The following is a 22,691-nucleotide window of genomic DNA, read 5'->3' as shown; positions in this document are numbered from 1 at the left end:
ACTGGAAACGTTTAATTACTTGCTCAAGTAACTAACTCAAAAATCCTCACATTTACTAGATAAACACCAAATTCCACATGCTTCTCAAACGTTTACATATTTCATTTCATTAAAGCAAATAAATCAAATAGTAATGAACACTTACCTACACGTTAGACAGTAGTAGCATCAGCCCAACAGCCTTGACTTCTTCTCTGGCGGGAAGGTACGTAACCAGGGAAACAGCGCCCCCTGTTGCTGGGCAGGATTCAGAATCTCATACCTTGCGACAACAACTACTGGCCAATCAGAGACAGGTAGGGCAGAAAAAAGTGTGCTCGCGCGACCCCTGTTGCCGGGCCGTTGCTAGTCTGTTAGTATCAATCAATCAAACTTTATTTATACAGCAGCTTTCATACAGACTAGCGTAGTAGGCTATATGTCTTTACACTTATTTGATTGACAAGCTGATAATGAGACAGAACAAATGACACATTTAAAAAAAAGAGAAAAATACTAATAGGCTAGTAATCATTTTAAAAAGGAACAAAACAAAGAACAATTTAAAGAGAAAACTGGAGACCAATGCACAAAAGAAAATAAAAACGCTATAAAAATGTCAATAAAATATGTGGGGGAACAAATTAATTAGATAAAAATCATGAAATAAATAAGTAAAATAAGAGAGAATAAAAGAAAATGTTTATTAGATTAAAAAAATTAGGTTGTATTAGATTATAAAGACAAAAGATAAGTAAAATAGAAGTTTAATAAAAGCTGGATTAACCACTTAACGCACGCTGTTCCGTCCACGGGACGGGACGGATGTTAGGAGGTAGCCACAAGTTCTTCTGAATGTTTTAAACACCAACCCTTAAACATATATATTCATGCCGTACATCGTTGGAAAGCTTAGATTGTCCTGATTCATTCAAGACCACTCACGGCTTATATGGTTGCTCACAGCCGTAATAGTATTAGCGATTAGCTCGGCTAGCCCCTGAGCTAAGTAAGAAAAGCTATAATGCTACATACCTTCAAAGTCTTCCCTTTATCCACAACGTTCATCTTATGACTCAGGACTTTCTGTACAGCTCGCCAAGTATCCATTCTTGTGAAATATGAAATCCGTTTCCATAAAACCGAAATACTTTCCTCAATATGTCAACATGTATTTAGTCCAACACGTAACGTAATAACACAAATAACAAACCATATACGGTCCGTTTACGTCATTTCCTGACCTGCACGTCCAATCCAGAGTACACGTGACTAGATGTTTACGACCGTGAGCCTCTTCTGCTTCTGACGACACCACACACCAGCCAATCGGTGTTTAGGTTTAGGCAGTACATGTCTCCAAAGCCAATGAGGACATGTGACCGACAACAATGACGACATGGCTTTGATTGACTGCTGTTCTAGCCTATGGAAATATTCGGTGAAATGAAGTTGATAACCTTTTAGCCAATAGTCAGAGGTTTCCAACGGCGTATGACACTAAGCTATTAAGTTTAGCTGTCCATAAACAAACTCCAAGTGTAACCGGCGTGCACCCGGTGCATAAAAGAGTTGAACCATATATCATTACGCACTCTGCATTTTGGTACACGGTTGGTTCTTCTCCGACTTAACATATGACTTATACCAAAATAAACAGATAGATAGATAGATAGATATGGCCAAACAAGAAATATGGTTATATGTACTAATAATAATAATAATAATAATAATAATAATAATAATAATAATAATAATAATAATAATATGGCGTCAGCTTTCATTAGAGACCAAGATTTTGATTGTAGGCAAAGGGGTTGTAAAGTTATAGATGTTTGATTGCGGTTATACAGCTTTGGTAATCAAGTGTCCATTTGGAGTCTCCAAAAAGGACCTGAGGAAAACGCATGGACATACCTGTTGAAAAATAATTTCAGAAAAATTCATCTTTTGGTCTTTTGACTCCAAATTTGGACTGCATGAAGCCAAGACCTGTGGCTGTGGCCTCATTGTGTCTATATCCCGCTGAGGTCCCTGAATGTCTGTACACATGTCATTGTAAAGGCAAACCTATGGGCGAGTAAACAACCCCATCATTGTAACCTCTGCCACTCTTTGTCAGTAAGTCACAGAATCACACAGACACAGTGTTTCCTTTCCAATGATACCAGACACATCTCTGAGTCTCAAACTATGTGGGATCTGTGCTGCTCACAACTTGGGCATGTCGTTTAGGCTAACAGCATAAAAAACAGGGGCGTGTGTTAAGTGGTTAAAACTAGGTTAAGAAAGAGATTTAAATACAAGAAATAGACCAATAAGGAGATAAAACTATAGAATGATAATAATAAAAAAAAGTATGTTTAGCTTTTGTAGATATTTTTACACAATTGGGTTGAAATCAAATATGTAACAACACATTTTTAGTGTCATTTTTTAACACTTCCTTTGTCAGAGTGCAGTGTATTTAACCTGAAACATTTATTCTTTAAGCCTTTAATCATTATTAATCATTTAATAATAAACACAAACAATATATACAAACAATCTGTTTCTGCCAGGGAAACAATCACATGAGGTATTTTTCAAAAATATAATTTGTTTTCATTGCCTTTTTGTTTTTAATGTCCTTAACTGTGTCCAAAGTTCAGCTTAGAGTCAGTCCATTTCTTCTAATGTAAATAGCAAAGTGTAAAAGAACATTTGTATCTCTGAGATTAAATGTCTTATTAGTTTTTCTCATTATAACATTTTGTACATTGATCAAAAATATTTTACTGGTTACACAGTGAAAACATAAATGATATTGTTTCTTCTTCTACACCACAGAAGTCAGCAGAGTCAACATCTATAATAATATCTCTCTAATGTCTTTTTTACTGGATATATACGATGCCAAGTTTGACAGGAAACTTCTTTAACTTTATTATTAAGACACAACTTGTCTCCAATTAATAAAAAGTTTTAAACCAGTTAATTTCTCCATAAATAGATAAAACAATCTTCCTGGGTTTAGTGTTGTAACTTGAACATTATTCTAATATATTTGTTCTTGGTTATGTAACTTCTCCAAGAAACACACTGTTTATAGGATGAGCCAACTAATGTTCACTTTGTGTCTGTGTTCATATCATAGACTGTATAAAAGGTTCATATTGAACCATTAAGAAGTTGCAATACCTGAAACATTTCCACAACACAAGAGCTTCAACACTGACGTCATCAGGCTGACAGCGACGTGCACGCAGATCACGCGCATCAAGGTGAGTTCATTTACCTGTCTGTAAACACGGAAGTGAAGCGGACGCAGCGCGAGGACGAGGTAGGCAGTGTATTAATAAAACTATGATGAATATGATGTAAAGTGAGAAATGTATTTAACCCTGTAGAAAGCAGAGACATCTCTCCGTATCACTGTAATGAAGGTTTACACACAACTGATCGCAGATATAATGACGTCATCATGACATTAAGCAGGCCGCTGGTTTGGCTGCTAGTTATATGAAGTAAAGCTTTCATCATTTTATTCAACTTACTGATTATAGCCTCATTTTATATTTATTATAGGACCATCTCCAAGTGGAATATAGTTTGTCACAGTTTGGTTAGAGTACCTTTGTTTCTAATCCTTTTTATATGAGCTGCATATAAATTCAGAGATGTCCTTTTTGTGTGTTTCTAGTATAACACTGGTTGCCTGTATTTCAGTGGATACTTGCTGATGATGTGTGATCTTCTGAGAGTGTACTGCTGTTTTCTAGGTTCAAAGCTTTATTAGGAGCCTCCATTCCTGCCTGTGTATTTCAGCTGCATGTTTTTAAAGTGTTACTGATCAGTTAGCTGTTCATGTGTTAACTCGGTCTCACTATTACTACTAATAATGTGAATATTACTCCATATAATATAAAGATTAGTCTCATCTTTTGGGTCATTTTCAAATGGTACAGCACCCTGCCCAGCAACTGAACCTGACTGTTAAGGGTTTGGGTACGATGACATTCATTGTGTGTTTGATTCATTTCATTGGTCGTATCAAAGGTCACCTCATTCAGTCATCTTGAACCTGACAAACATTATGACAGTTATTATAATAACTAATCCACAGTTACAACAGAAAGAGTTTGTTTTACAGGTGGGACGATTAGTGATTAACAGGTAATAAAAGCCATATAATAATATACTATGAAATGTGTTAAAAGAAGGTGACAGAAATACTGTTGAAAACATCTTTTCATTCATGATATTCAGTTATTTAATCAGGCAAATGAAAAGTCAGTGGAACATTAAGAAACTATTTAAAGACTAAGTCTTTAAATAGTTTGTTACTGTGGCTCCATCTGGTGGTGGAATGAATAATGACAGGATGTTAGACAGCAGTGCAGACCTGTGTGATGTGCAGCTGGTTGTAATGAATGAGCATGTTGTTGTGTTTGTGTGAAGGTGTTTCTCTGCTATGGATCAGTGTGAGGACAGAGAGGAGGGAGTCCCTCCCTCTAAACGCCCTCGATGTGGGGAACATGACAGCCAGACCAAAGCTCAGAGGTGAGATGAGGATCTCTAACTGTCCATCACTGTTCTCCACTCACATCACTCCACCATCATTATTCACACTCACTGTCACATCTGACACTCAACTACTGAATAATAAGTCACAATAACTCAGAATGAACTACTAACTTTGTGAGTTAACAAAGAGCTCAACCACTGATTAGTCAACTAATCAACTAAGATGAGACAGCATCTTTCATCAGATGAGAGTTTGATGAACAGGAGAATGTTTCTCATCCACTGTCTTCTTACTGATTTTCATTCTGCTTCTAAAACTTCAGCTGCTGATAGTCTGCTCAAAATTCATCTTTTTAAACTCTTTGATTTGTTCGTTGTTTGTTTGTATCAGGATGCAGCAGCAGAGAGCAGACTCTCCTGAACCCAGCTGTGTGTCCATGAAGAGTGACGCGTCTATGGATCGTCCTATTAAGTTTAAAGATGGACAACCTGCTGATGGAAGGTAAGAATTGAAATAATAAACCTCCTGTGTTATGTGGGGCGGAGCAGATGAACCAGGCACAAACACCACAGACAGGTTAAATAGAAACAGCTTTAATGCTCAGAAACCAACAGACAGGCTTACAGGCCATAAAGGGAAAGCAGTTCAAATAAGGTTGAAACCAGCAGGAACAGGTAACAAGATTGACATCATCTGCTTGGCAGAGACTTGGCAGAAAAAGCAGGACTTTTTTTGCTTTAAATCAAGCTACTCCACCGGACTATGTTTATTTACAGAAGCCCCACTCTGAAGGGGGTGGTGGAGGGCTGGCTGTGATCCATCGTGCCAACATCCCGATTAAGGAAGTCACTGTACCTGCTACCACCACATTTGAGGGTGATAATTTCACTTTGGCTGAGAATAATATTCGCCAAGCACCAACTCTGGGTTCTTTTAAATCATTGTTGAAAAGGCACTTGTTCCTGCAGGCTTTTGCCGGCTAAATGTCTGTTTTGTCTATGTGTTATTGTGAAGGGACCTTGGGTTTCATGAAGGCGCTACACAAAATAAAGTTATTATTATTATTATTATTATTATTATTATTAGTAGTAGTAGTAGTATTATTATCATTATTATTATTATTATTATTATTATTATTAAGGGGAACAGGAACAGACAGGAACAGCATCACAATCTAGTGTCTAGAATGAAAGAAAATGAGTGAGAGCAGTATATGTAATGAGGAGCTGATGATGGAATTACACAGTGGCAGCAGGTGAACAGGTGGGTTTGAAATCATGACAGTCGCTCAAGGCTGTCAGGAGGGGGAAAACAAAGAGGAGAAAGAAGGCAGGACAGATGGGCAGGACCACTCTGTAGGCTGAAAGAGCTGCTAAGGACAGAAACTTTGGGGAAACTTCAGCAGGGGGGCTGATGTTTTGGGAGCTGACTGGGCAGCAGAGACTCAGTGAAGCTGGACAGCAGAGACTCAGTGACGCTGGGCAGCAGTTCTTTGGTGTTAACTACATACTTGTTTCACTTCTTTATTCATATCAGGATGCAGCAGCAGAGAGCAGACTCTCCTGAACCCAGCTGTGTGTCCATGAAGAGTGACTTCTCTATGGATCGTCCTATTAAGTTTAAAGATGGACAACCTGCTGATGAAAGGTAAGAATTTAACATCCAGTAATCAAAGCAGCATTTACAGGAGTTCATTGAGTCATCATGACAGAACATCTTTAATAAGCTGTGTACAGATTTGAGTCATTAAATGTCCTTAAACGTGATGTTTTCTCCACAGAGTTCAGCAGCAGAGCTCAGAGGTTCCCAGTGATCAGTCTGCACAGCAGCATCAAACACAGCTGGACTCCGTATTTATGGTGTGTACATGTACAAACACACATTTTACTATTAACTCCATCAACCACAGATGAAATACTAAAGTAGCATTCATGTCCTAACAGTGTCCATGCTGCTCTGTTTAGACCAGCAGGCCTTCAGACTGACACATGAATCACATGTTGTGTTCTACCAGTTTAAATGAAATGTTCACTTTATCTTTCTGTTCCAGCTGCTGGAGGAGAACATCCTCACTTTTGTGAAGAACGAGCTGAAGAGAGTCCAGAGGGGTCTGAGTCCAGATTACCCAGAATGCTTAGAGAGTGAGGATGAGGAGGTGTTGGACGGTGAGGAGGAAGAGCAGAGGAGGAGCAGCAGAGACGCATTTCTGAAGATCACAGTGCACTTCCTGAGGAGAATGAAGCAGGAGGAGCTGGCTGACTGTCTGCACAGCAGTAAGAGGATTTTAACAGATTTAACATGATGGAGAGGAAATGGAGGCAACATGGGAGAAGTTTATATTTCAAACTCTGCTGTAAATATGATGCACACATCTGCATCAGATCAGAGGCTGTTTGTCCTCCACTGATGAGCTAAATAAAACTGATGGAGGAGGAAAAACTACACAGACACACTTACATGTTCAGATTTCTAGACTTTCTGTAGTATCCACTCACTGATTTCATTTATTGTTTGTTCATTCAGGAACTTTTGCTGCAAAGTGTCGACGTAAACTCAAGTCTAACCTGGAGAAGAAGTTCCAGTGTGTGTTTGAGGGGATCGCTAAAGCAGGAAACCCAACCCTTCTGAATGAGATCTACACACCGCTCTACATCACAGAGGGAGGGACTGCAGAGGTCAATGATGAACATGAGGTCAGACAGATTGAAACAGCATCCAGGAAACCAGTCAGACCAGAAACAACAATCAGACAAGAAGACATCTTTAAAGCCTCACCTGGAAGAGATGAACCAATCAGAACAGTGATGACAAAGGGAGTGGCTGGCATTGGAAAAACAGTCTTAACACAGAAGTTCACTCTGGACTGGGCTGAAGACAAAGCCAACCAGGACATACACTTCACATTTCCATTCACTTTCAGAGAGCTGAATGTGCTGAAAGAGAAAAAGTACAGCTTGGTGGAACTTGTTCATCACTTCTTTACTGAAACCAAAGAAGCAGGAATCTGCAGATTTGAAGAGTTCCAGGTTGTGTTCATCTTTGACGGTCTGGATGAGTGTCGACTTCCTCTGGACTTCCACAACACTGAGATCCTGACTGATGTTACAGAGTCCACCTCAGTGGATGTGCTGCTGACAAACCTCATCAGGGGGAAACTGCTTCCCTCTGCTCGCCTCTGGATAACCACACGACCAGCAGCAGCCAATCAGATCCCTCCTGAGTGTGTTGGCATGGTGACAGAGGTCAGAGGGTTCACTGACCCACAGAAGGAGGAGTACTTCAGGAAGAGATTCAGAGATGAGGAGCAGGCCAGCACCATCATCTCCCACATCAAGACATCACGAAGCCTCCACATCATGTGCCACATCCCAGTCTTCTGCTGGATCACTGCTACAGTTCTGGAGGATGTGTTAAAAAGCAGAAAGAGAGGAGAGCTGCCCAAGACCCTGACTGAGATGTACATCCACTTCCTGGTGCTGCAGTCCAAACTGAAGAACGTCAAGTATGATGGAGGAGCTGAGACAGATGCACACTGGAGTCCAGAGAGCAGGAAGATGATTGAGTCTCTGGGAAAACTGGCTTTTGAGCAGCTGCAGAAAGGCAACCTGATCTTCTATGAATCAGACCTGACAGAGTGTGGCATCGATATCAGAGCAGCCTCAGTGTGCTCAGGAGTATTCACACAGGTCTTTAAAGAGGAGAGAGGGCTGTACCAGGACAAGGTGTTCTGCTTCGTCCATCTGAGTGTTCAGGAGTTTCTGGCTGCTCTTCATGTCCATCTGACATTCATCAAGTCTGGAGTCAATCTGCTGGCAGGAAAACAAAAAACATCCCATACACGTCTCTACCAGAGTGCTGTGGACGAGGCCTTAAAGAGTCCAAATGGACACCTGGACTTGTTCCTCCGCTTCCTCCTGGGTCTTTCACTGCAGACCAATCAAACTCTCCTACGAGGTCTGTTGACACAGACAGGAAGTAGCTCACAGACCAATCAGAAAACAGTTGAGTACATCAAGAAGAAGATCAGTGGGAATCTGTCTGCAGAGAAAAGCATCAATCTGTTCCACTGTCTGAATGAACTGAATGATCGTTCTCTAGTGGAGGAGATCCAACAGTCCCTGAGATCAGGAAGTCTCTCCACAAATAAACTGTCTCCTGCTCAGTGGTCAGCTCTGGGCTTCATCTTACTGTCATCAGAAAAAGATCTGGACGTGTTTGACCTGAAGAAATACTCTGCTTCAGAGGAGGCTCTTCTGAGGCTGCTGCCAGTGGTCAAAGCCTCCAACAAAGCTCTGTAGGTGCACACAGAACTATCCACATTAATGTACTTTAATCCTTGCTCAATGAAGAAAAGTAATGTTTGTAATTCTTTTCTGTTGGTTCTTCTTCAGGCTGAATGGCTGTAACCTCTCAAAGAGAAGCTGTACAGCTTTGTCCTCAGTTCTCAGCTCCCAGTCCTCTAGTCTGAGAGATCTGGACCTGAGTAACAACGACCTGCAGGATTCAGGAGTGAGGCAGCTTTCTGCTGGACTGAAGAGTCCATACTGCGGACTGGAAACCTTCAGGTCAGAATTCAACTGTCTGTAAAAGTTTACCCACCAAGCTTTTATTGTCTTTATATTTTGGATCTGTGAATTAACTTATTAAAATTCTTCTCCAGGTTGAGTATTTGTAACCTTTCAGAAAGAAGCTGTGCAGCTCTGTCCTCAGTTCTCAGCTCCCAGTCCTCTAGTCTGAGAGATCTGGACCTGAGTAACAACGACCTGCAGGATTCAGGAGTGAAGCAGCTTTTTGCTGGACTGGAGAGTCCACACTGTGGACTGGAAACTCTCAGGTCAGTTTTATTACTGTGTATATAAAGTAATATTTATAGTTTCTCCCCAGTTTCTAGTTTGCATGAAGAGTTCATGATGCCAAAAAGATTTAGTGTACTGTCTGAGCTGCAGTGATGTAACATCAAGTATACAGTAAGTAAAACTCTTTCCACACCAACATGTGAGTCAGGATATATGTTTCTCTCATGAGAAGTCTAATATGGTGGATTGAATAGAAAATATAAAAATATATAACACAGAATTAAAGGCCGTCCACACTGAGAACGATAACATCCTATAAACAGCGGTATCTGTCCTGTGCCCCAGTGGTGCTTGCAGCTAATTACTGATGAGCTGTTACTGTTGTATGTTGTATGGAGAAATAAAAAGCAAAGCAGCAGAGTTCAGAGGTGTGTGTTGATTCAATGTGTTGATCAGAAGTATTTCAGACACTAGTTGCTGTGATGTTTCAGTATTTACAGACCAAACTGAGCTGCAGCACATGTTGAAGCGCGGTGTGTAAAAGTGCAAACTGCAGCAGTGACACACAGTATGAGCACAGATCTGCTTCCAAACATCCACTAACTTTGTTGTTTTTACATTATAATAGAGAACAAAGTTCCAGCATCTTTGTAACTAGAGCAGCGCCTGTTCTTTTGCGTGTGTTTTTACTATATTGTTGGTTTGATGTGTTTAAATGCTCATTGTTACAATTACACAACAAAAGTTTACGTTCTGTCTGCCACTTGGTGTTTGTAGCTGGTTGTGCTTTGCATGTTTGGGATTCTGAAACATCCTTAAATTCGGGACATATTTCACATGTTAGCAGCCAAAGTTCCGCTGCCTTATAGCCCCTCTAACTGGTTCTTATAGTCTCTCTAACTCTGGTCCTTATTCTCTAACTCTGGTCCTTATAGCCTCTCTATCTCTGGTCCTTATAGCCTCTCTAACTCTGGTCCTTATAGCCTCTCTAACTCTGGTCCTTATAGCCTCTCTAACTCTGGTCCTTATAGTCTCTCTAACTCTGGTCCTTATAGTCTAACTCTGGTCCTTATATTCTCTCTAACTGTGACCCTTATAGTCTCTCTAACTCTGGTCCTTATAGCCTCTCTAACTCTGGTCCTTATAGCCTCTCTAACTCTGGTCCTTATAGCCTCTCTAACTCTGGTCCTTATAGTCTAACTCTGGTCCTTATATTCTCTCTAACTGTGACCCTTATAGTCTCTCTAACTCTGGTCCTTATACTCTAACTCTGGTCTTTATAGTCTAACTGTGGTCCTTATACTCTAACTCTGGTCCTTATAGTCTCTCTAACTCTCGTCCTTATAGTCTAACTCTGGTCCTTATAATCTCTAATTCTGGTCCTTATAGTCTAACTCTGGTCCTTATAGTCTCTCTAACTCTGGTCCTTATAGCCTCTCTGATTGTGACCCTTATAGCCTACTATAGCATACTCGTGCCTGTAGCAAAACACCTGTCACATTTGAAATCAATCGGATGAACGGTTCGAGTGATATGCGAATAACAGACAGACAGACAGACGTTCCTGTCATTTATAGATAGATAATAATAAAGAAATCCCCTCTGTTATCCTGCTCCAGTTTACAGTGTCAGTCCGTGCTGAGAGAGGAGCAAAGCTGCATTATAATAAATAAATAAATATAAATAAATAAGGGTTGTGATTGACAGTCAGTGTTTTTATCGTTCATCAAATCGCTCTGAAAGTGATCCAACGATATCTTTCTCCTCTATCATTATAGTTGTGGTGTGGACTCCTCCATCCACTGTAGTTAGAACCACTTTTAAAACTATACATTTATAGTTATCGTTCTCAGTGTGGACGGCTCTTTACTGTCATGTTCTCTACGTGCAGGTAAACATAAAAAGCAGACCTGCTGGAAATGTTGATCATGATTTTCTTTACATTTAATTTTTTAAATGTTTCAACACAGATGAGATGAAATTATAAATATGATGGAAGACACTAAGTTTCCTAATTAAATGATTGTTGAAATGAATATTAAAACTTAGAACATCAGTACATTTCTATGAAATCCTCTTTAGATATTCTGTGGAACAATATTTAACTGTAAAGACATTTCTTCTTCCAACGTAGATCAGAATGCAGCCTCCAGCAGAAACATTTCAACTTTCTCTCCTACTAACCCTAAAATGTATCTGCATGACACCAACATACAGCAGGGGGCGCTGAGTGTCAACATAAAGGCCTGAAGGATAAAATCCTGTTTATTGAGTTGAGAATGTTTTGAAGCTCATTAGATCAACTGTTGTGTGTTCAGTCTGTCAGCGTGTCTGATCACAGAGGAAGGCTGTGCTTCTCTGGCCTCAGCTCTGAGGTCCAACCCCTCCCATCTGAGAGAGCTGGACCTGAGCTACAATCATCCAGGAGACTCAGGAGAGAAGCTTCTGTCTGCTGGACTGGAGGATGGTTATGGATCAGAAGTGCAGTTTAAAGAACAGGACAGAGTGTGAACTACAGGGGAGCTTGGCTCTCCTCAATAAGACATGAGCTCACCTCAAAACATGATTGAATGTCAAAGTTCACGTCTGGATGGACTCGATCACACCACAGCAAAAAACAATATAATAGCAGTTCTGTGTCTGTGTCAATATGAGCCAGAGTTTAATGTTTCATTCATATTTTAATGTGCTTTCCTGCTGCTTACTCTGGGCTTTAAAAATACCTCCACATGTTAAGTTGTTTTCTTTTTGCTACAAACATATTTAGCTCTTCATTACAGCTCTACAACACTACACATTATGACAAAGAGTAACGTTTAAATAGTGACCATCTGACTCACAATACGCTCAAAATACACTAAATTATATACATACATTTACATTTAACTTTTTGTGGAAAATACAAATTAAATGTTTCAACACAGATGAGATGAAATTAAAAATATGATGGAAGACACTAAGTTTCCTAATTAAATAATTGTGATCACACAGTGAACATTGTTGGAATGAAAAATAAGAACTAAGTTAAAACATCAGTAAATTTCTCTTTAATCTTCTTTAGATATTCTGTGGAACAATATTTAACTTTAAAGACATTTCTTCTGCCAACATGAATCAGAATGCAGCCTCCAGCAGAAACATGTGCTTTCTCTCCAACTACTAACCTAAAATGTATCTGCATGACATCAACATACAGCAGGGGGCGCTGAGTGTCAACATAAATGCCTAAAAGATAAAATCCTGTTTATTGAGTTGAGAATTTTTTTAAGCTCATTAGATGAACTGTTGTGTGTTCAGTCTGTCAGGATGTCTGATCACAGAGGAAGGCTGTGCTTCTCTGGCCTCAGCTCTGAGTGCCAACCCCTCCCATCTGAGAGAGCTGGACCTGAGCTACAATCATCCAGGAGACTCAGGAGAGAAGCTTCTGTCTGCTGGACTGAAGGATCCACACTGGAGACTGGACACTCTCAGGTATGAACAGACAGGTGGACACTCTCAGGTATGGACAGACAGGTTGACACTCTCAGGTATGGACAGACAGGTGGACACTCTCAGGTATGGACAGGTGGACACTCTCAGGTATGGACAGACAGGTGGACACTCTCAGGTATGGACAGAAAGATGGACACTCTCAGGTATTGACAGACAGGTGGACACTCTCAGGTATGGACAGACAGATGGACAGACAGGTGGACACTCTCAGGTATAGACAGATGGACAGACACTCTGACTAACTGAGGGACTCTGGTTCATGTTTAATGGTGGATATGAGTGAAGGTGTATGAAGCTGATTGTGTCTTTGTCTCTTCCTCCAGGATGGACCATGGTGGACTGCAGAGACTGAAACCTGGTCTGAGGAAGTGTGAGTGTGTTTTCAGTTTGAAATATGTAAAAGAAGTGAAAAAAGTTCAAAATAATGGAAAATGTGTTCAGAAATGGGCGTGGCCTAAACTGAGATTTATCTTGAACCATTGAATCCATGAAACTGAAATTTCCTTCTGTTCAGCACAGTTCAGGAGTTAAAAGAGAAATGTTTTATAAATGTCCACATGGTGGCGCTACCTGCTCCAAAATGTCTCTCCTGCAGATAAAGTTCATTCATTCATACCAGACTTCAGCTGTTTGGAGCATTTTGACTAAAATGTGTTTGTAACAGACGACAGTTTGAGATGAAAACAACAGACTTGATGTGCAAAGACCTTCACTTTACACCAAACCTGATGAACAAACATGAATATTACTGAATATCACTGTCATGTTGACTGTTCATGTTCTAACTGAACTGTTAAAGGTTCACTTACTCTGTATGTCCAAAGCTTTCAGTCACATCTCATGGTCTTCCTCAGTGATGGAGTGTCTCAGTTGTCATGGAGATGGTTTGAGTTTGAATGGTTTCAGTAAAGTAGTTAATAAATCAACAGATGATAAATTGCAGCTGTATTGTGTCTGGTTCTCTCCATCAGATGCCTGTGAACTGGAACTGGATCCAAACTCAATGAACAGAAGACTCAAACTGTCTGATAACAACAGGAAGGTGACACGTGTGGAGGAGGTTCAGTCATATCCTGATCATCCAGACAGATTTGACTCCTGGTCTCAGCTGCTGTGTAGAAATGATCTGACTGGTCGCTGTTACTGGGAGGTCGAGTGGAGAGGAAGAGTTTATATATCAGTGAGTTCCAGAAGAATCAGAAGGAAAGGAGACATTGCTGACTGTGTGTTTGGGTATAATGATAAGTCCTGGAGTCTGGAGTGCTCTGCAGGTCGTTACTTTGTCTGGCACAATAACAAAGAAACACCCATCTCCATCTCCTCCTCCTCCTCCTCCTCCTCCTCCTCCTCCTCTGTCTCTAACAGAGTAGCAGTGTATGTGGACTGTTCTGCTGGCACTCTGTCCTTCTACAGAGTTTCTTCTGACACACTGATCCACCTCCACACCTTCAACACCACATTCACTGAACCTCTGTTTGCTGGGTTTGTGGTCTGGTCTGGTTCAGTCTCTCTGGTTCCTCTGTAGGAGGGAGAGTCTCTCTGGTTCCTCTGTAGGAGAGAGAGTCTCTCTGTGTCCTCTGTAGGAGGGAGAGTCTCTCTGGTTCCTCTGTAGGAGGGAGAGTCTCTCTGGTTCCTCTGTAGGAGGGAGAGTCTCTCCTGTGGACAGAAACTCTGCTGACTGAAGATCAGCTGCTGAAATCAAACATCACACACTGTGCACTGTGAAGCAGATCTGTCTCAGACTCAAACACTCAGTTATTTTTCCTTCTACATGATTCATTGATTAGTGTCAGTTGACTCTGCTGTTGTTACTGTCAGGATCCAATGAGCAGCATGCAGCTCTATTCATGTTTCAATCTAATAACATCTGTCCAGCTGTGGAAGCCCACAGTGTTTTTGTGCTTCTCACATGTATTTGATCTGATCATCATCAATAAAAACTATTCATGACATTATTGTTGAAAGCATCCTCACTTTACTGACATAATGGATAATATAACAAGCTTTTAAAATACAACACATTGTTAAAGATGAAACCAGTCAGCAGTGTGTAGTCGGCTCACATTTCAGATGTCTATGAGTTGTTAACAGCTCCACCAAATACTGATTTTTCCCTCTAAACTTCTCACATGCTTTCATTTCAATAAATGTTCAAATGATCCAATATTTCAGCAACAAGGACAGATGGTTAGTGTCAGTCTGGACAGCAGGACCAACTCAGCAGGGACTGGTCCAGTTCAGGCTCAGGAGGACCGTCAGACCGGAGCAGTAGGTCCAACACAGTGAGGACCAGATCCTGAGCTGCCTGAGAGCTGAGAGACTGATGGCAGCAGGTTTGAAGGCTCAGCTGAAAACCAGACGTCCTCCCAGAGTTAGACAAGTACCAGGAGAGGGTTTGTGTTTACTGGTCTACGACTGGTTGGATCCAACCAGGAGACCAGATCCACCAGAACTAAACTGAACAGGACTCAAATACAAACTGAACTAATGAGAGAATAAAAAACATGTGACTAGTTATAAGGAGCAGCGTCTGTTGCTCACATTAAGACTGAAGGTTTTTACCCATCATGCAGTTATCAGACAGAGGGAAACTGTACTGCAGTGAAGTTGCTCTGCTGCTCTGTGAAGATCTATTGTGTAGGACTGGATGTTATCATCACTTAGTTGAACACGTGAGGCTGCCAGGACTCTGTGGGTTGACCAAGTGAGTGATGGCATCCTCTGGGTTGTCAGGTGGGCACCCTCCTTCCTCCTTCCTTGATATTTCACTGATAGGTCCACAACACCAGCAGTGAATCCTGGCATCCCGGTTTAACCATCTGCTCACTTGGAGGTCCAGGTGGAGTCTTTTCTCTTAACCCACAACACAACTCACAGGTCCTTCCCTCCAACGTCCATCTCTGAGTAGCTTTATGTCATTATATTGAGGGTCAGACAACAATATAATGAAATATAGATAACACTCCCTGAACCATAACAACATTTAAGACAACTAAAAACAACTTAAGACATAAATATAACATTAACAATCTAGAAGAGCAATAAAGTGCAATATGCAATATAAAAGGTGCGAACAGTAGCAATGCTAATGCTAATGTTGTAACAGGAAGCCACATTCAGATGATGACGCTCTAGTATGACTCGATTTCTAATAACCTCTCAAACTATAGATCAAATTATTATTCATGTGAGAAAATGAAAAATGAAAGAGGACAACAGTTGCCTTTTTAATAACCTAAAGGAAACATCCAGCTGTAATAAATATAATAACTACCTCATTACACCAAAATGACTGAATGTTATATCACACACAACATTTAGTTAATGATTATAAATCTTTTATTTTAATAGACTACAAACAGTATTAATAACCACACACTGCGTGACGTGTTTGCTCCTCATTGACTTTACATCGGTACCGTTTCCATGGTAATTTGACATGTGACGTCAAATTAACCCTAACCCTTGTTAACCACAGTATTAACGGTTCGTCCTGTCACGTGTTTCTGTGAGCTCAGGTTCAGTCTGATAATAACTCATCATGTGTGTACTGGTCTCTGTGTGTGTTATGTGCTTCATGTTATCACAGTTTAACAGTCAGACAAACTCTGGTATCACACCTGAGCCAGGATCAGAGCGTCCTGCTCCCTTTATTTCCTTAGTTTTAGTAGTAATACATCGAGTGACCTGCAAATAAAAACAAAACAAACCTTAGCAACAAGAAAACTAATAAACAGTAATAATATTTAAAGAATAGCTGAAAAACGACACGGCACAAATGAGCCGTTAACCTTAACAGTCGGCTCAGATACATTGTTGCTAAGCAACGCTCACTTTACACAGACTTTACATCAGCTCTCAAATTACTTTTAACTTCTTGTATGATTTAAGTTAGTTAATAAACATCACACATTACAATACTAAACTTATTAACTTATCATTACATATTATATATTACTTCAAATTAACAAACTTACAGCCATTGCTTTCGTGAGTATGACAAAAACGATTCAGATTGACCAGCCGTCTTTCTTACTGCTGGTTACTGTTACGTTATAAACCGTTATGTAGCCTTCAAAATAAAAGTCCAGATCGAGTGTGTGTGTGTGTGTGTGTTTCTTATGCAGAATTTCTTACCATAAATTGAATCTAATACATTCATTAAATCAAGTTAATTCAAGTACCTTAAATCATAAAACATAATCTGAGAGCAGAACAGTGTGCAGTGTTGCCATAGTTACCTTGAAAAACTAATCTGATTCATGACTACTGATTACTCCTTTGGAAAGTTACTTTACTGATTAATTGATTTTAAAAGTAAGTCGGTAGATTTATAAATGTGTTGGAAGATGAAAGGTTATGATGTGAATTATGTGAACTCAATGAAGTTGAAAATGAATCACACTGTCTTTTATACTGTCCCTGAGAACTCCTTTATTTACTGACATGTCTGTTAAAGACCCTGAGATGTTTTGGTGCTCTGATGATATTATAATAAACCTTGTAATACTGCCCCGTCTGACTCCCCGGGGGAACAACACTTCGTCGGGCGGCGCGTCCAAAAGGTCTCAACCCCAAGCACCAGGTTACACACAGTCACCGCAGCACCGCTGATGAAGTGATGGTGAAGCGCTGTGGATAAACAGCGGCCAGTAGCCCTGTGAAAGCCCGGCCCTGGCTACCTAAAGGAGGCAACTAGCCTCCCCTCCTCACCCAGGTTCAGCTCCCCTACCTTAGTATCTTCGCTCCGGCAGCCCTAACCAACTGCGCGCCCCTCCCCAGCCCAAAGAAGACCAACGGCAGCGATAAATGGTATGTTGTGTATGAACTTATTATTATTTTATGTGAACTGGCAGTAGACTTGGCTGTGTGTGTGAAGTGATGTAACGTTAAAGTAAGTATGATTGTTTATCTGAACTGAAGACCTAACGAAACGTTATAAAAGTCAGTGAATGAACGTTAACATTATGACGCTGTTTTCATATCTGTCATTAGTGAAGCTGTAACGTTAACGTTAGCATGAGATTACCAGGTGACGACATTGTATGTGGCTCTGTTTTGGAAGAGAGGGAGGTGGAAGACTGCTTTGGTAGCATATGATTTTCCCGTAGGCATAAGGACCTAGGACTCTAGTAGGACTCTGTTCAAATAATACATTAATTAATAATAAGTCAATGGTTGATAGTTGTGTGGGAATACAGTGCTGTGTGGGTAACCAATGACTGTAGTAGCTATAAATGCAGGCCATCTGATTAGCTGATGCCCTGAGTCACTGTTTTGTATGTTAGTAAAGGTGTAACTTGTTATATTAGATTACAATGATATTACAATATTATCTCTATGTTGCTCTGTTGTAGATTAGGAAGAAGACAAGTATAGGAGAAACTGATAGTAAAGAGAGAAGAGGAGAAGAGCAGGAGAACAGTGTGGAAAGGCAGAAATAAAGAAGTAAACAACAGAGTGAAGGAGAAAAGAGCAGGAGAACAGTGTGGAAAGGCAGAAATAAAGAAGTAAACAACAGAGTGAAGCTAAGGAGAGGAGAAAGAAGGGTGAAGAAAAGAAAAGCATTGAAGGAGGAGAGAAAAGAGACGAGAGACAAGAAGAGTAGAGGAGAAGATGGCTCTTTCAAAGAAGCGCAAATGCCATTTTACTGAAAAAATCCAGCAAGAGTTTCCATTTATACGCCCCTGTCGCCCAGGCCAAGATGATACAGTGGTCCACTGCACCCTTTGCCAGTCTTCTTTTTCAATTGCCAGTGGGGGGAGATATTCTGTGGTGGAGCATCAGCAAACAAAAAAACATAAAAAAGGTCTGACTGCCAATGCTGTTACGCCCTCTATCACCACATTTTATAAGAAGACAGAGCCTTCCCAAAAGGAGTTCGAGTTAGCTGTGCAGGAGGGTATCTTGGCGTATCACACTATGAAACATAATCATAGTTACCGTTCTATGGACTGCACAGCACAACTGACAAAGAAGCTTTATGAGCCAAAGTTTTCATGTGCCCGGACCAAAGGTGAAGCCATAGTAAATAATATCTTCGCACCATGGGCAACCAGTATGGTAAGACAGGATCTAGTGCAGGTTGAATTTGTTTCCCTGTCCATTGATTCATCCAATCATGGACATGTGAAGCTGCTGCCATTAATGGTCAGATATTGCAAAGCTAATGATGGCAGCATGTCCATAGAAACTAAATTACTTGATTTTGTTCAACTTAAAGGAGAAAAGGCAGAGGAACTTGCAGCTGAGATCATGGCAGTGATTGAAAAATTCTCACTGGAAAATAAAGTAGTGGCATTCTCTGCTGACAATACAAACACCAACTTTGGCGGGCTGAATAGGGTGGGGAGAGTCAATGTCCACACTAAAGTGAAAAATGCACTGCAGCGGGAGGTGATTGGCCTGGGTTGTCCTGCCCACATCATCCATAATGCAACCAAAACAGCTATGGACACCCTTCCCATTGATGTAGAGTACCTGCTCACAAAAATATTTGGATATTTTCATATTTACACTGTTAGGGTGGAAAGATTAAAGAGCTTTTGTGAATTTGTTGGCCAAGAGTATCAGAACATCTTAGGACACAGCAACGTTCGCTGGCTGTCCATGCTCCCTGCTCTAGAAAGAGTGCTTAAAATGTATGCACCACTTAAAGCCTTTTTTCTTTCTGAAGAGAAATGCCCTGTTGTCTTGCAAAGAATGTTTGAAGATCCACTGACTGAACTGTGGCTTGCCTTCGCCCATGGAAATCTGGCCATATTTAGTGAAACAATCAAGAAGCTTGAAGGCCAGGACCGCTGTGCTGTGGAGTCAGCTGCAATCCTGAGACAGGTGGAGGTAAAATTGACAGCAAGATGTGATGACATCTTCATTCCAGTACTGGCCAGAGGACTGCTGGGGGAGCTTGTGGAAAATGCAGCAATTCAAAGAGAAAACTTTCTCAAAACAACTCAATCTTTCTTCACAACGGCTGTGAACTACTTGCAAGCTTGGGGAAAGCATACAGACAATTTAAATGACTTGCACTGTCTCCTTTTAAAAAACAAACCCCTGCGCGAAGAGATCCAGAAGGCAACAGCCACACTGCAGGAAAAGTGCCCCAATGTGAAAATCAAAGAAGATGATTTGTTTGATGAAGTTTCTGCCCTGCAAGAATTCCTAAAGGGGGAATCACTCATGAAATGGAGAGAACTTGAGACACCACTCAGTCAGAGATGGAGCACAGTATTAACTCATTTCAAAGAAAATGACATCCCGCACACTAACCTGGCAAGATTAGTGTCTGTTGTCATGTGCTTACCTGGCAGTAATGCACCAGTAGAGAGGGTGTTCTCTCAAATGAATGACATATGGACAGACAGCAGAAATAGGTTCACTGTTCCTTCCATCAAGGCCATTCTTATTGTAAACACAAACATCAACCTCCCTTGTGATAAGTTTATGGAGATGCTGGCCAAAGACAGAGCCATCCAGAAGAAAATACATTCTTCTGAGAAATATGCAAATCAGGTAAGGAGAGGGAGGGAGAGAAAGAGGGAATGAGGAAGAGTGAGAGACAGAGAGACAAAGTGAGAGAGGAGAGGAGATAGAAGGAGAAACAGATAATATATGAGCCCAATTTCTATACTGGAACTGTCCCCCTGATGAGTGACTTTTGTGGGTGCACTTTATAAATGTAGGCTTTGATTTTAATACAGTAGCATTTTGTTGATGTTTAGCCTTGCTGATTGGCTCTGTTCTTGCAATTTTTCTCATGTTCTCCTCTGCTCTTATTCTATCCAGGCTCCTGAGGCGGAGGTGGATGAATGAGGGGATCATGGTAATGTCACCTATCTATCTACCTATCATAACTCAGGCTAACAAGACTAAGATATTGTTGTCTTCCTCAGTGGATGGATGGTTGGTGATGTCACCCATTTGTTTCCAGTGGCACACATTATGTGATCCACTTACATCTTTTTTATATGTTTTGACTTGGTAATTATTATTAAATTACATCTTAATGATATTTACTAGCTACTGGTCTGGCAGCTGTCTTTGCACATGACTCTTAAATTTGGAAGAGAGATGTTTTTTTTCATGTATTATTCTATATTTGTGTTTTTGACACTGCTGTTCACTACTGACACATGATATTTGTGAGTGCTGACATTTTGATTTATTAACCTTTTGCAGGGGCGCCACCAGGGATTTTGGGCCCCAAAAGATATCACACTGGGTCCCACCATCAAACACAGGCAACGCCAACCATGTGCAGTTTCTGTAACCACACCTCTACCTGTGAAGGCTTCAACTCAGTCCGATACTAACTGTACAATATCTACTGACTGTGTAATAAAAACTGGTTAAAATACATGAAAAAGTACTTGTCCCCATTTTTTATTTCATAATGATAAAATGTAATGATTTTTCACCGCTGCATTGAAAATGTCCCCGATTTTCATTTCAGAAATCTGGTCACCTTATACAATACTAAACTTATTAACTTATCATTACATATTATATATTAACTTATAATTACATATTATATATTACTTCAAATGAACAAACTTGTGAGTATGAGAAAAGACGATTCAGAGTGACCAGCCGTCTTTCTTACTGCTGGTTGCTACGTTACTGCAAGTATAAACCGTTATGTAGCCTTCAAAATAAAATTCCAGATCGAGTGTGTGTGTGTGTGTGTGTTTCTTATGCAGAATTTCTTACCATAAATTGAATCTAATACATTCATTAAATCAAGTTAATTCAAGTACCTTAAATCATAAAACATATTCTGAGAGCAGAACACTGTGCAGTGTTGCCATAGTTACCTTGAAAAACTAATCTGATTCATGACTACTGATTACTCCTTTGGAAAGTTACTTTACTGATTAATTGATTTTAAAAGTAAGTCGGTAGATTTATAAATGTGTTGGAAGATGAAAGGTTATGATGTGAATTATGTGAACTCAATGAAGTTGAAAATGAATCACACTGTCTTTTATACTGTCCCTGAGAACTCCTTTATTTACTGACATGTCTGTTAAAGACCCTGAGATGTTTTGGTGCTCTGATGATATTATAATAAACCTTGTAATACTGCCCCGTCTGACTCCCCGGGGGAACAACACTTCGTCCAAAAGGTCTCAACCCCAAGCACCAGGTTACACACAGTCACCGCAGCACCGCTGATGAAGTGATGGTGAAGCGCTGTGGATAAACAGCGGCCAGTAGCCCTGTGAAAGCCCGGCCCTGGCTACCTAAAGGAGGCAACTAGCCTCCCCTCCTCACCCAGGTTCAGCTCCCCTACCTTCCTATCTTCACGCCGGCAGCCCTAACCAACTGTGAGCGCCCCTCCCCAGCCCAAAGGGTACCAGCCGCCAAACAAACAAGACGTCCACACAGCTCAGCTCTCCTCACAGATTGAAGCCCTTTTCTACATCTCAGCTCTCTGCCTAGTGTCCCACAGGTGTGTCCAATAGTCCATAATTAGTCTTTTTGCAGTGAGACAGCTCCACCTGCTGTCTCACTGCAGTGTCCACATGGACTGCTTGTTTAACTCTTATGTTTATAAGTTGTTAAATATGGAACTGAAGCCTGGAAACAGCGTCAGGATGGTTTATATGTTTAGTTGCTGTAATGCCTGTTACCTGGTTACCTGGTTACCTTGTTATCTGGTTTTCATTTGTTATTATTTGTGCTTTTCTTCTTTTGTCTCAGTGTCTTGTTGTAAACTCATTTGAGCTTCTGGTGCAAGACACGTTAATAAAATCAATCAATTAGTGAGTTAGATTACAAGTTACTTTATTAGTTACTGCATCTCCAGGTAAGAAGAACAGGATGTAGTGTGAGGCAGCTCAGCATTGATAGTAGTGATCTTCAGTCAACTGTGTTTCCTCTACAACAGTGGTGTCAAACATGTGGCCCGTGGGCCA

General features: G+C 40.6%; 1 protein-coding gene across 2 annotated transcripts; it reads left to right on the top strand.

Annotated features, from left to right (window-relative positions):
- The first annotated feature begins 12,814 nt into the window (after nt 1-12,814).
- Nucleotides 12,815-14,724, top strand: LOC128367059 (stonustoxin subunit beta-like). Of its 2 annotated transcripts, XM_053327860.1 has the most exons (3): nt 12,815-12,931; nt 12,996-13,144; nt 13,746-14,503. In XM_053327860.1, exons 2-3 carry the CDS (start codon nt 13,099-13,101, stop codon nt 14,297-14,299), a joined length of 600 nt encoding a protein of 199 aa, XP_053183835.1. In that variant the 5' UTR covers nt 12,815-12,931; nt 12,996-13,098; the 3' UTR covers nt 14,300-14,503. The 2 variants fall into 2 exon arrangements, with proteins under 2 accessions (XP_053183835.1, XP_053183834.1); XM_053327859.1 differs by lacking the exon at nt 12,815-12,931 and having other exon boundaries at nt 12,978-13,144; nt 13,746-14,724.
- Nucleotides 14,725-22,691: the final 7,967 nt, after the last annotated feature.

This window comes from Scomber japonicus, chromosome 10, assembly GCF_027409825.1.
Source record: "Scomber japonicus isolate fScoJap1 chromosome 10, fScoJap1.pri, whole genome shotgun sequence".
Lineage (NCBI taxonomy): Eukaryota > Metazoa > Chordata > Actinopteri > Scombriformes > Scombridae > Scomber > Scomber japonicus.
The sequence above is the reverse complement of the archived record's forward strand: the minus strand, read 5'-3'. Positions and strand labels throughout refer to the sequence as shown.

Coding starts and splice junctions, on each gene's coding strand:
- LOC128367059 (XM_053327859.1), top strand. CDS start 13,099: ATGGACCATGGTGGACTGCAGAGACTGAAACCTGGTCTGAGGAAGT. Junction 13,145..13,745: donor GAAACCTGGTCTGAGGAAGT/GTGAGTGTGTTT, acceptor TCTCTCCATCAG/ATGCCTGTGAACTGGAACTG.